The sequence below is a fragment of the Mustela nivalis genome (genome assembly GCF_964662115.1).
Source record: "Mustela nivalis genome assembly, chromosome: 9".
NCBI classification, from domain to species: Eukaryota; Metazoa; Chordata; class Mammalia; order Carnivora; family Mustelidae; genus Mustela; species Mustela nivalis.
In genome coordinates this window covers 52780383-52794872 of record NC_139028.1, presented here as the reverse complement: position 1 = coordinate 52794872, position 14490 = coordinate 52780383, and the positions used below count along the sequence as shown (strand labels likewise).

At 36.9% G+C, this 14490-nt stretch overlaps 1 protein-coding gene across 7 annotated transcripts in view; it reads right to left on the bottom strand.

Annotated features, from left to right (window-relative positions):
• DLG2 (discs large MAGUK scaffold protein 2) overlaps positions 1–14490 on the bottom strand; it is a gene marked incomplete at its 3' end in the record, with an annotated part of 2041616 nt that overhangs the window by 1544963 nt on the left and 482163 nt on the right. For all 7 annotated transcript variants that reach the window (XM_082682853.1, XM_082682879.1, XM_082682864.1 and 4 more), the window contains exon 4: positions 10612–10707. In XM_082682853.1, the coding sequence (XP_082538979.1) occupies positions 10612–10707 (96 nt within the window). The remainder of the gene's footprint in view (positions 1–10611; positions 10708–14490) is intronic.

The following is a 14490-nucleotide window of genomic DNA, read 5'->3' as shown; positions in this document are numbered from 1 at the left end:
AATGTTTAGATAAAAGAAAATAACTAACATTTTGAAGTATAGTTCTATTTAGGCTGCAGCTTTCTACTTTGTGTATACCTTGCTCTCCATTGATTTTCCTCAGATGTAAAGATGATAGAAGATAATCCACTTCTTTGTCTCAAGGGAAACATTCTTTTATTTTTAAAATTAACAAGGCATCAGCTTGAAGCTTTTCTTTCTTTATTTTTTCTTTCTTTTTTTTTTTTACAGACATAGAGCTCAATTGGGTCTGTGATTTCACAAGAAGTATTTGCCAAGATATAAAGCCACAGCCTGAAAATTGCTTTACTTGATTTGATATTCCTTAAGGTTAATGATACAAATCCAGGAACATATTGATTCTAAGTAAAAAATCTACCATTGGAGGTTTGATATCAGAAAATTACTTTTATAAATTACCTGTACTAAGCCTGTATCCTAACTATTTATATGCATTACTTTATTTTGTTTTTTCCCCCCATGGGGGGAAAAGAGTCTGAGTGAAAAATATCCTTTGCTTATTCTCCTAGAATCTAAACCCCTCGAGTACAGATATAATGCAATTCTCTGCCACCTAGTATGATATACTTACTTAAGAGGTACAAAATAAATATTTGGGGAGGAAAGAATGATCACAGATTCAGTTATGTTGTTTATTTTTTTTGATAAGAGATATTTTTAACCTATGATATGCACTCTTCATCTACTTGAGAACCATATGTACAGATAGCTATCATTGATAGTGAGATATATAGATATATGAATATATATATGAGAGACTATATATTACATATATTGTATATTTAAGAAATAGATTGGTTTTATATATCTAAAGATATATCTGAAGATATTTGCAAATACAAATATTATATTTATTATATTTATATTTGTCATGTGGCTATTATCAGAAGTAATGTGGCAGATACTTTATACATACTATCTCTGATGGTCACTATACCCTTCAAAAAGGAAATACAACCCCTGTTTCGTGCATAAAGAAACTGAAGCTCTCTGAGATTATGTAATTCACCGTAGGTGACACAGCCCCTAAGTTACTCCAAACCAGAATACATGGTGCTTTCCATACCCCAAAACCTGAGGCAGTTTCTACCTCGCTGGGTGGGTCCAGCCTCACAGTGAGACACAAACAGATGGGAAAGGCCTTCTCCAGCAGAAGGTAGCTTCGACTCTGTGCAGACTAATTACAAACAACTTGCATTCTCCCTAAAAAGACAGGCACATCTCTGGGCTCCTATACTGAGGTCATTACAGTGTATAAGGGCCTTGGGAGTAGCCCACAAGGAATAGCCTCCAGTTAGAAAGATTAGCTCCAAGGGAAATAACTGAAGAAATCCACCCACATGGACTTCCATCCCGTCTGTCTGTTCTCCATATACCCAGGACAGCAGGCGCACAAATGACATCTGCATAGCTTGTTAGCTTAGTAAAATAAATAGACTTCAGGCAGATCATGGCAAAATGCCTGCCCTCATTTCCAAACTCTCCAGAGGCAAATAGGAAATTAGGATCAACTAGAAAAGGACTGACTTCTCTAGACAGTTTCCATGATGAAAAAATATCTGGGTGGTATCACATCTTGAAAATGATTTAGGAAAGGTAGGAGTCTACGTATTCTGTGTATGTTAAGTATGTAGTTTTCTTTGTAAGGCACACATAAATATTAAATAAAATTTTTGAAGGAATCAAATATTACCACCAGAAATCAAGAAGTGTTCATTTTCACCTACTTTTCCACAATGGTTTGCATGTCAGTTTTGCTCATGTAAGTGAACTGAAACATATGTAACTGATGACCATGTAAACACTCCCCCTTAGTATCATCAAATTGAAACAATCTTTGAAATTTAGATAATTACACGTGGTAAACTATAAATGATAAAAAAAAACATTCAATAAAAACCACTGCCCTAAAAAAAAAAAGTTTATATAAAGTTTGTTGAACATTAAGTACATTCCTTATAAAGCTTAATTTTTCATACTATTATACAATGCTGTGAGTCGAATAGAGTCTAATAATCCCAATAATTGTGCATAGGCCACAAATCTGGAAAGTTATATGATCTGAAATGCTATTTGGTTTTCAAGTTGATTTAATCTCCTCTGCAGTATTTGTTAACTGCCCTTCCCACACTCCACCTTTTTAAATCCCATCACACTGGCCTGCTATCTCTTCCTCAAACATAAGTGTTTCACTCTCATTCTTCCTCATGGCCTTGAATTTGTTGCTCCCTCTGTCTGAAACCCTCTTCCCCTGGGTTTCCATACAGCTGTCTCATTTCTCTTCATTAAAGTCTCTGCTCAGATATTAGCACTTTATAAGACCTTCCCCAACTGACCTCCTTAATTAAATTACATTCCCTTCTATCATTCTCTATTAAGTAATCCTATTTATTTCCTTCATAGGAAACATCACAATCTGAAATTATCTTCTTTATTCATATCGTACCACATCCTTTATTCGAAATGTATTCCTGGGAGCAAGAAGTTTATCTGTTTTGTCTGTGGCTGTATCATCAGTATTTAGAACAGTGGCCAGATGTGTAGCAGATGTGAAAGTCTTTTTTGAATGAATAGTAAGATGTATCCCAGAGAAACTTTTTTTTTTTTTTTAACAGTGTTAGAATCAGGATACAACATGAGATTTGCACTCTACCACTTTTAATATAGCTTGGTTTCTCAATATGTGTTTACACTAACCATAGTATTTACAAATACAGAAAATAAAGAGTAATTTTCAGATTTAGCATTAACTTTTTATTTGGCAGGCTGTAATTAGACACATCCATATACATATTCTCATTGAGTATTTACAACCAGTGAATTAAGTATAATTTTACAGGTGACGAAACTGAGACTCAGAAAAAATTGACTTGCTCAAATTTATATAGCTATTCAGTTGGTAAACTAGTGCATGGTGGGCACACTACTGACTTAGCAGATGAACCAGGTCATGAAGCTTGATCATCTAATGCCAAGTCCCATACTGTCTTCGGTATAATGCGGATCGGAGGTACTTTCAAAATCATTAACTCATCTATCCAGGTAGTAAATGCCATAAACTTCAAATGTTTGGTTTGAGGGCTCTATATCTGAATATTCTCTGAACTGTCAGTGTATGGTTTGCTGTTTTCAAACATTTGTAAAGCAAAACAAAACAAAATCCTAAATACAGAAATATCAAATGACCAGAATATCATTTCTGTAGTATTTGTGTTGCTTCAGAGGCAACTAGTAAATCAATAAATTGATATTTGGATTGACTAGCAAAAATTGCTTTATGAATATGTCAGAGTTGGTAATACAAAAACCTGATCTCCTGCATTGCTAGTAAAGAAGTCTAGTCATTGTTCTTTAAAAGGCAGAACACTGACCCTGAGGCCTTACAAGTGCTCAAAGATAAAGCACGATATCTTCAACAACCAGAAAATGAGGAGTCATTACATTCTACCTTTTACGTTAGTAAACCAAATTAGGCAGAGTTAACTACAGTATCTCATTAAAAAGAAAAGATTATTCCCCATTAATCCAGATACTTAGAAGTTTACCATTTTGCTTTCACTGACATTAGGAAACAGAAAATATACTCAGTGCTAAAATGGTCTGAATATCATGAGTTTAATTTTAATAAATAACTACATAATATTTAAACTTGCCCAGATGGAATGAACACCCTGTGAGGAGGTAAATATCCTATAACTAGAGGCTTTCCAGGAGAAGATAGATTCTCCCTTATAGGGCAGTAGTAGAAGAAATTTAGGCCTGAGCAGAATCATTACTTCAAATTACTATTAAAATTACTTATTTGTGGAGCATAACAAATAGCATGGAGGACATGGGGAATTAGAGAGGAGAAGGGAGTTGGGGGAAATTGGAAGGGGAGGTGAAGCATGAGAGACTATGGACTCTGAAAAACAACCTGAGGGTTTTGAAGTGGCGGGAGTGGGAGGTCAGGGTACCAGGTGGTGGGTATTAGAGAGGGCATGGATTGCATGGAGAACTGGGTGTGGTGCAAAAATAATGAATACTGTTATGCTGAAAATAAATAAATTTAATTATAAAAAATTACTTTTAATCCTCTGAGTCTGTGCTTTTTTTCAGACTGGGGGCAATCAGTTGGTAAGCCTTGCTGTGTGGAACTTGAAGTTGATATGTGGTGGGGGTGAGAGGATGATTCTGTGGGATTTCTGAACTTAGTTCTCCAGGAAGATTAACTTGGAACCATTTTAAAATAAGGACCATGGAGAGTATCTAAGGTACCTATGTAAGGCAAGGAAATCCCTATTCTGCTCTCATTCTTTAAAACAAACAAACAGGGGCGCCTGCTTGGCTCAGTGGGTTAAGCTGCTGCCTTCGGCTCAGGTCATGATCTCAGGGTCCTGGGATTGAGTCCCACATCAGGCTCTCTGTTCAGCAGGGAGCCTGCTTCCTCCTCTCTCTCTCTGCCTCTCTGCCTACTTGTGATCTTTCTCTGTCAAATAAATAAATAAAATCTTAAAAAAAAAAAAACAACATAAAAATCTTCTTCCCCATGGCTGAGTAGCATTAAGGAAAAGAAGATTCCTTATAAAAATTGTCAAGGACAGTAAATAGTAAAATAGAGACAAGTTGCAAAGTTATTCTCAATCAGAAGGTGCAGGTATTTAACAGAGTACATTAACAGATATTAATTTGAAAAAAATTAAGGCAATGTTGGGATTCTCTAACAATAATTTTCCTATTCTATATAAGTGTTATAAGTGTATTATAACTTAAAACATAAATTATCTAGTCATATTAGATTAAGAAATTGAGGCATACATTGGCCAAGTGATTTGTCCAAGAACTCCCAAATAATCGAGTACAAAGACAATGACCCAAGATCCCTGGCTTCTAATTATGACCTACTCCTACATCATGCATCCTTTTCAGTCTGATAGTTTCTTATAGTCAAATTTCTCTGCACCCAATTACCTCTCTGTTCTTGTTAAAAGGGAACTAACTTTATGTCCCATCCAGTGTAGTATTTGCATAGTATCCACTTACCTTCACCAGTTTTAATTCACAAGATTAGCTCTTTTCTGCTTAAGAAATTAGATTTAAAGTACCAAAGACCTGGGGCACCAGGGTGGCTCAGTGGGTTAAAGCCGCTGCCTTCGGCTCAGGTCATGATCTCAGGGTCCTGGGATGGAGCCCCTCATCGGGCCCTCTGCTCAGCAGGGAGCCTGCTTCCTCCTCTCTCTCTGACTGCCTCTCTGCCTACCTGTGCTGTCTGTCAAATAAATGAATAAAATCTTTAATAAAAAAAATTAAAGTACCAAAGAACCAAAACATTATCTAAAACTTAAATGCTTTTAGGAGACATTTGGTTCTCCAGTCATGTCTCCAAATGTAAACAATAATCAGAATATTTATCTATCAGTCCTTTCATATAAAACTGTTTCATTTGTTCCTTATTATGGCCCTACAAGATAGAGACTACTTACATTTCTCAAATAGCAATAGAGGCAATTTCATCTGCTTGAGGTTGCGTGGCTAATTAGTGGTAGAGCCAAGATATAAACTGTAATCTCTGACTGTGGACCTTATTCTCTTTTCACTCTATCACACTGTCTTACTTTTGACATAACACTTGGTTCTTAACCAATTTTTCCAACACTCTAATAATACTTCCCCTTAGCTGCCATTATCTCAAATTTAAGACGTCATTATTGAATTCATTCTGCTTGTCCATTAGGCAACCTAAATATCCCCATTTTCATTCTGCTATCACCCATCTCTCAAATCTACTTGCTAACCAAGTCCTGTCAAAATTCCCTCCTCTCCCAGTGATCTGATTAGAAATCCTCATTGTTTGTCACTAGGATTCTAGAAAACTGTATCTCCAGACTTCACCTTTTGTTTATTAGATTTAGTTGAACACGGAGCATAGCCCTAAGAGATACTTCCACTTATTTAAGATTGTTCAAAGGAAATAATAAAATAAGGGAACCACATTAAATTTAAAATATTTCTTTATCAGTAAAGGTCTAGAATTCTCATTGATATCTTTATTTTCATTTCCTAATTGTAATTTTCTTACTAGACTTATAAAATTTCATCAGTTCTGGAAAACACATATATAATAAATTTTGCAAATTCTATTCCCCTTTGTAACTTCAGAGTTTTCCACATCATATGACAAGTGATATGATTCGTAAGTCCTGAAACTGGAGCAAGCTAAAGTTTGCAGTTGAAAACACTACTTTGTAAAAGAACAGAAATCAATTGTCTAAACCTCAATGATGGCAAAAAGCATCTCTAAGCATACCGAAATTCCACTAAAAGTATAACAAAAATGGGGTAATTTTCCCTGCTGAGCAAAGATAAGGAATGTAAATGGAAGTTATTTCTAGGGCACCTGGGTGGCTCAGTCAGTTAAGCAGCTGCCTTTGGCTCAGGTCATGATCCCAGGGTCCTGGGATGGAGCCCTACATCTGTCTCCCTGCTCAGTGGAGAGCCTGCTTCTCCCTCTCTCTCTGTGCTCTCTCTCTCTCCCATTCTCACTCTTTTTCTTGCTCTCTCAAGAAAATAAATAAAATCTTTAAAAAGTTATTTCTGATTCTGATTTTTATGAATCAGTATTTTTAGGGAAGACATCTCCCACCTGGCATAATAACTTCCAGAAGCCTGTTATGAATTAAGCTATGGTCAAAAGTGGGCAACCATGAGTAGAGAGCAATACAGACATTAATGCGTTTCTGAATGATGCTAGAACATCAGCACACAGAGCTTTTGGGAGGCTCACCAACAAATGAGAACTGCAAACAAGAAACCTAAAGAGTATGTATGGTGCATTTCTTCTATCTTAATTGCCTTAAATTGCCTTAAAACTTCGAATCCCTTTCTAGGTCTTCCCTAAATTGACTGTTTTAAAGCATGTTACAGAAAAGATGTCGAGTGACTCTTCAGAAGGAAGTCAGAGGTTTACTACTCATGGCAGTGGTTCTCAAATTGTGGCAAACCTAAGAATCCATTGGAGGGCTCATTAAAATACAGATGTTTGGGTCCCCTTCTGAGCATTTCTGATTCACTTGATCTAAAGAGGAGCCTAAGAATTAACTTTTCTGACAAGTCTTTGGAAGATATTAATGCTGGTTGTTGGGGGATCATGCTTTAAGAATCATGGGTCCGGGTGCCTGGGTGCCTCAGTTGGTTAAGCGTTTGCCTTTGGCTCTGGTCATTATCCCAGGATCCTGGGATCAAGTCCTACATGAGTCTCCCTGCTCAGCAGGAAGTCTGCTTCTCCATCTCCCTCTGTCCCTTCTCCCTGCTTGTTCTCTCTGTATCTCTCTCTCTCTCTCTGTCAAATAAATATATAAAATCTTTTTTAAAAAAAAAAAAGAAAAAAAGAATCACTGGCCCATGAGCTGGGCTGTTGAAATTTTCTCAAACTAATGTAGCATAATGAAGATGTTACTGTTTTTTGTTCTAGATACATGTCTATCACATAAGTCTAAATTTGTGTGAGGCTCATTAGCTATGCTGGCTAACATACTTTAATTGTATTATTAGTGGACTCTATTGAATTTGTTAATTTAATTAGTGGACTCCATTTAATAATTGTATTATTAGTGGACTCTATATAATTTGTCTGCTATTGACTGCCACAAAATGATTAGACTTTATACCTGGAAGAATCCTAAAAAAAAAAATATGATCTAACACCCTAATTATGAAGATGAAGAAACCACCGTCCAGTGTAATAGATCTAAACAACTGTGATTTCTAAATTACGGTTTACTGTCAATAGCCTTTGAAGAATTGTCTATGAACTAAATAGCTACAGTAACATCTTGTTCTTACAATAATCATGACTACCCTTTTGTTTGTGACAGAATTAATTTTCTTCTCAAGATAATTAAGAACTTCTCACTGATGCTTACTTTAATTTAATCAGAACTTATTTTGAACAGCAACAAGTAGAAATCAAGGCAAACCCTTGACCAAAGGGTTTCCAGTCAAAAAGAAATGGTATAGACTTAGTTATGTAATATAGATATGGACCCAAGGAAACCCTAAGAACTATCTGTAACAATGTCTACCATTTTAATAGAACAAATTTAAGACTTGAAATTTATTTCAAAAGAATAAAAATCTACTATTCACCAGATAGTACAAAACATGTTCATATTTAAGATCTCATTAAAATCCCATAACCAACCTATGAGATTAAAAAACTAAAGCTCTTAGAGTTTAAATAACGTAGGCTAGCAATATATTTTCCCATGATAAAAACACAAAAGTTTTCCTAGTATATTTACCAGCACTTACTTAATTTAGCTGCTTGACAAGTTGGCACATTTGTATTCTCCTAAGGCCTGATGATTTCATTTTCAGGAAGCAAGAATACAAATATCCTTTGGACAGTCAGGAAGTCTAAAAATTTGTTTTCTAAGTATTCACAAGTCTAGTATGGACATTCACCCTCCCTCTCGCCTTTTGGAGAAAAATTGTGCCACTGCCAAATTAGATAACTTCCTTTCCTGGAAACACTTTTAGCATATTATTACAGTCTCAAATAGTTTGAATAACAGATTCAATGTTAAACAAACCATTTTTCAGCAGAGGAGACAACAGTCTTTTATAGAGGTGGTCCATAAACTATTTACTAGTTACATTTGGCTCTAGGTTCCACAGATTCCTTACAAAGAGAAATACAACTTACCATCCAACCTTCCTTATGTTAACTAAATTCTTCACAGTCATTGATGAGGGATAGAAGCAGAAAAATTTCCACCTTTAGTCCAGAAGGCTGACTTATAGCTTACATAGTTTTGATAAGGATCAAATAGGTACTGGCTGCTGCATTCTTAAAGGATCTCATATCTGCTTGTGTATCTTACCAAAGCTATTATCGAGCTGAATGATAAGCAGCAGAGAAATCTTGTGAAAATAGTTTTAGGAGTAGAAATTTGAAGACAGCTATGATCTAATATTCCCTGCACATCCCCTCCCCCAAGAGCATTAAGCATATAACCACCAGTTTCATGTAGCAAAAGTGCAGCTTTTTCTGCCCACGGGCACTAAGTTGCACTCCAAAATATCTGAAGCATTCTTTCTTGACCATTCTCTCCAGACCCCATTTCATAAGGATGAAAATTCATAATTGCAACTGACTCAGAACTTTGCCCAGGTTCCAAGATCAAGTCAACATTAAGAGGCTCAACTAATTGGCAGTGATAGAAAACAGCCCGGTTATAAATGATAATCAACAGAAAAACTGTCCTTTACTGACATTTACCATTCAGTAGACATATCACCCCATATCTGAAAGAAAATTGAAAGCTTATAGAGCCATAATGAAGATTCCTTCTGCTTACTAACAGAAGATTCAGAAGAAAGGAAAGAAGCAACATCACTGAAGGCATATTTCAAGAAGCTTAAATAAAGCCAATACTTAGGAATCATCTCCCAAGATAATTTTATGTGTGCTTTAAATACTTATCAGATGTTCATAAAAATAATCATGATTTATTTTGTTTTCATGATTAAATTTGATGTCTTTACCAATAAAATGAAAAATGGAACCCCAGTTTATATCATTGGGTTAAGTAAGGATCAATTTGTGGCAATCGATCAGAAATAAATCTGAGGTTACTGATTAATAAAATATTTGTACTTGGAAATACACATACTTTCATTGGATTCAAGTTATTCTTGAATCTAAAGCATCATATAAAGCACTGTGATCTCTTTAACATTACCATATAGATGACTGATTGGGATTCCCTATTTTGAATAAATATACATGACAACCACAAAAAAGTATGATTGAAGTCTATTTCAGATTTCTTAGGGGAAGCTATTGCCCAAAAACCCCAATGGGGGCGCCTCGGTGGCTCAGTCCTTAAGTGTCTGCCTTTGGCTCAGGTCATGATCTCAGGGTCCTGGCATGGAGTCATGCATCGGGCTACCTACTTCTCCCTCTCCCACTCCTTATATGCTCTCTCCCACTGTCTTTCTCGCTGACAAATAAATAAAATCTTAAAAAAAAAAAAAAAAGAAAGAAAGAAAGGAAGAAAACCACCAATAGGACCTAAAAAGCCACTACTGAAGTCTCACATAAGGGTTCCTCTGTCCTGAACCATACAGGAGAAGACAGGAGAAGTGAAGTAGCTTATCAAACACTTGTGTGATTACCAGCAACTTAAGAATATACAACAAAACACACAAAGAACGCAGCAATGTCCACAATAGCCAAACTATGGAAAGAACCTAGATGTCCATCCACAGATGAATGGATCAAGAAGATGTGGTATATATACACAATGGAATACTATGCAGCCATCAAAAGAAATGAAATCTTGCCATTTGCGACAACATGGATGGAACTAGAGCGCATCATGCTTAGCGAAATAAGTCAAGCAGAGAAAGACAACTATCATATGATCTCCCTAAAATTCTCAAAAATTAAAACACAACAACTGTTCAAAATGATACATACCCAATGTCAACTCAGTAGCAGGAGAACCCAATATGCTGACCAGGTGGAATTAGGTTACACTTCACAGAGAAAAAAAACATATCTTTCCCATTAAACGCAGAAACAAAGAAAACACTCTTAACACTTACTCTTGTCTTTTTGCCAGTTTCATTTTCAAAACACTGATTGTCTTTATTTTGCTCAATACATGAAGCATTTTCTTTCGGCCCACTGCAATCTGTAAGCTAAAAAAAAAAAAAAAAGTTTAAGAAAGCAATACTTCCCTATTTGTTCTCTGCAACGTGAATTAAATGTTTGTTCTTCAAACTTTTAGCATGCACATTAAAATGTCTACGACCTAAATAAATATTATTCAGTATTGCTTATGTTAGTTTTAGAATATGACTGCACTTTCTAACCCATTTTTACATTGCTCCCAAGGAGAAAACATAAAATGGGACAGTTATTCAAAGGCAAGTTTTTATAAATTTCAAAGCTTTTCACCAGGGACTGTTAAACATAGGTGATTCAAGTATAACTTGATAATCTGGTAAAAGCTGAACATGATTAATAGGAAGATGAACACAGATGGGTTAATTTCATCTTATGTAAATTCCCATACTTGCAGGAATCTCTACTCTGATTAATTGATTATTAATCAATAATTATTGATAATAATTATTGATTATTATACTCTTTGTATAACCACAGCTTTGGATGAAAAAATATTTACTTCCAGAGCAGAGGATAAGTTTGCTTACTGAACATCGTAAAAAATTTCCATTCCCTAGACTGAGGGTTATTCTCCACTGCATGGGAATATATCACTTGGCCAATTTTGCATCATCCTAGAGGAACTGGGGCTTGAGAAACTGCTATCTAGCTATGCTACAGTGGTAGATAATAAAGTCCCTTGGCTTTGTCCTAGGAGTTTTGTGACATTCTGGCATTCATGAAACCATGTCATGTCTTAGATTAACCATGTCTTAGATGTAACCATGTCTTAGATTACAAGTAGGGTTAAATCTTAGACCCTTCACAGTTCTTGACAATTGTGATGAGGACAGAATGCTGACACTCATGGTTTTCTGGAAAAGAAAGGATCAGAGACTTGCAGACTGATGAACGGGATTTCTAGGATCCCCTTGGGAACTGGTAGTCAACATGTTAATGAACTTTATGCTCAACTGCTTAATAATGATCCTCCAGTTTAATACCTGTTAAGGCATTTTCGAGTTATGGATAAAGGAATTTATGAAGTGATTCCAGGCCAAGTACTGGGAAATAAACCCAAAGACAGCTCCCAGATGGTGCCCTGGTTGTTGCTGACTATCCCCTGATGGTGGGACATCTTCACCAATCTACCAGTCACCCTCAAGTCCCAAGATTCATTCTGGATGAGCAGAAGTTCCCACTCTTTTTCAGACTACAGTTATAGGGCAATGTACCCATGCTGATTATGAAAGGAGAGAAACAAGCAACTATTATGAGCAGAAACCAATATTTCCCTGATTCTCGTCTATTGTAGATGCTCCTCTTCTTCCATAGTTTACATGAGCCATTGTGATTAAATATTGCATTATAAATCACATGTTTATATATCTGTCTGTCCTATTAGAGTTACTTGGAGGACAGGTATTATATCTTACTATTTATCAATTTCTAGAGATTAATAAATATTTATTTAATGAATAAAAAAATAAAGATTAAGTTAAATAAATTGATGAACATTTAACTAAAGGAAAAAAGAAGAAACTGGGCTCCAATCTGGCTAAGAGGAATGTGAAGCTCACCTATCTGAGGATACCAAGGTAGCTTCGACACCAGAAATACAGAGTCATTTACTTTTTGCTCAGTCCAGATTGCTGCCATTTTCATAATGATGATGAATGCAAGCAACAATTATGGCAATGCAGGCTCAGTGAGCAACTTTATTCCCACTGGTCTTGTCAGGGCCCTACTGTGGGCATCCACATGAGTGATGGGCATCTACATGAAATAGCACCACCACACCTTGTGTCCTGGGGAAGCCCATGGTTAATATGCCAGTCTTTAGGTTGGCAGTGTTGATGGCGTTGGTGCTGTTATAGGACTTCAGTTGAACCAAAAACAGTTATTAGCAAACCACCTACACACCCCTCGAAATCAAAAGTAAATGGGCCTTCTTACTGCACAGAGCTGCTCTCATTGTCCAAGATTCATGGTCCTTCCCTTCCCTGTTTTACTGACCTCAGATGCTTTAAGGAAAAAGATGATTAAGAATGAAATTAAAGTTTCCTGCTCCTAAGAGGGAATAAAGGTCATAGAGACCCAAAGAAATATGCTGGAGAACTTCTGGGAGGGAAAGCACTCATACTCTTACAGATCTGTTGCATACAGTCATCCAAATCACATTCGGCTAGGTTCCATGAGCTGGAAGAAGGAGGAACAGAATTCAGCTGATTGGATTTGGGCAGGGTTTACCATGAAGCAGAAAAGCTGTGTGGTTTTCACTGCTGGATGTATAATTGGTATTAACATTTCATTGTAAATTCTCAGAAAGTACAGAAGGCATTCTCTTGATCAGTAAAAGCTATGTGTAAAGAAATACTAACAGAACACATAAATCATTCCTTCTAATTCTTTTCTCTATTTTCTCTTGGTAGCCCCACAAAAAAAGTTGAGAATCTTAGGAAGAAGAAAGGAAATCGTCCCCTTAAGGACTTAAAGGAAGCAGGGACAGTAATCCAAGATGCAATATCTTAGAACAACAGCCAAGCATGGCCAGCAAAATAGGCTAATAGGATCTGAAGGCTCACGGCGGATTATTGATTCTGCTGTTGATCCCATTGCCTCAACTATTCCAAACACGGAACTGTAACTAAATCCACTGCACTGACTGATGGCCCTTGGTATGTTCCCTTTCCATCATCTTTCTTCTATTCCACCAGCACTCAAGGTCCAAGACCAATTTTTATTCATATGGCAAGGCTTCCAGTATGTTTATAGCACTTCCTCAATACCTAAATTCTTCTTCTATTTGCCATTAAGATTTAGTACGAGTGGCTTCAAATTGTTAACTAAGATGGTGTCCTATTACTTGGCAAGTCAGAAGCCTCAACTAGCAGCAGTGGATGATAAACTCTGACAAAACTGAGGGGCTATCTGAGCAAATTCCCTCCAGCAATCAAGGAGATAGTTCTGTCTTTTTAGCCTCAACCATCAAGCAAAAAGAAGCTCAGCACCTTATTAGATTCTGAATATTGGAGCCAGTATGATCTTACTTGGCCATGTTACCAGCTAGGGCACAAATCAGCATCCTTAAAGTAAGGCCCAAAACAACTGGCTCTACTGGAAGAACTCAGCAAGCTGTGGCAGGCTTTTTGTCTTTGCAGCCTCACAACATTACTGACACCTCTGAACTATAACACTTTGTGAGTGAGAGAGATTGATTACAAGCTCTGGTAAAGAGAAGCACCCTCTGCTCAAAATCCCCTGAGGCAAAGCTGCTGCTTCAATGGGGTCCTGGATTCACAGGTTTCACTAAGTGCCTGGGCCTGCTTCACTAGTTTCACTAAACTGAAGCTGGTGGTGCTCATTGGGATGATGAAATTTGTGTTTAGTTCCAGGTATGCAGAACTGAAAATGGAAGCTCCTCCACTTAGGTGGCAGAACTCAAGGTCATTCTTGTACCTCTGGCAAGTGTGCTTCCTGATAAACCCTGTTGTATTTTTACTGACTCTTGGGGTATTGTCAATGGCCTAAAAGTTCTACCTGTCCTGTTTGAATACTAGAGACTGGCAAATTAAACACACTCCTCCCTGGGGTCATGAACGATTCAAATCAGGGCTGCTCACTGTAGATGCCCGCTGCAAGGACCTGATGAAACCATCTGAAATCAATCTGATTGAGTCTGCACTGCTACTATTGTTGCCTGGATCCACTGCCAGACCAAACAGGTCAGCAAATCCACCGTTCCAGGCAGACCACAAAGTAAAGGACTTCATGTTTCTGTTGCAGAGGATACCTAGGTACCCTAGGTAGCTGAG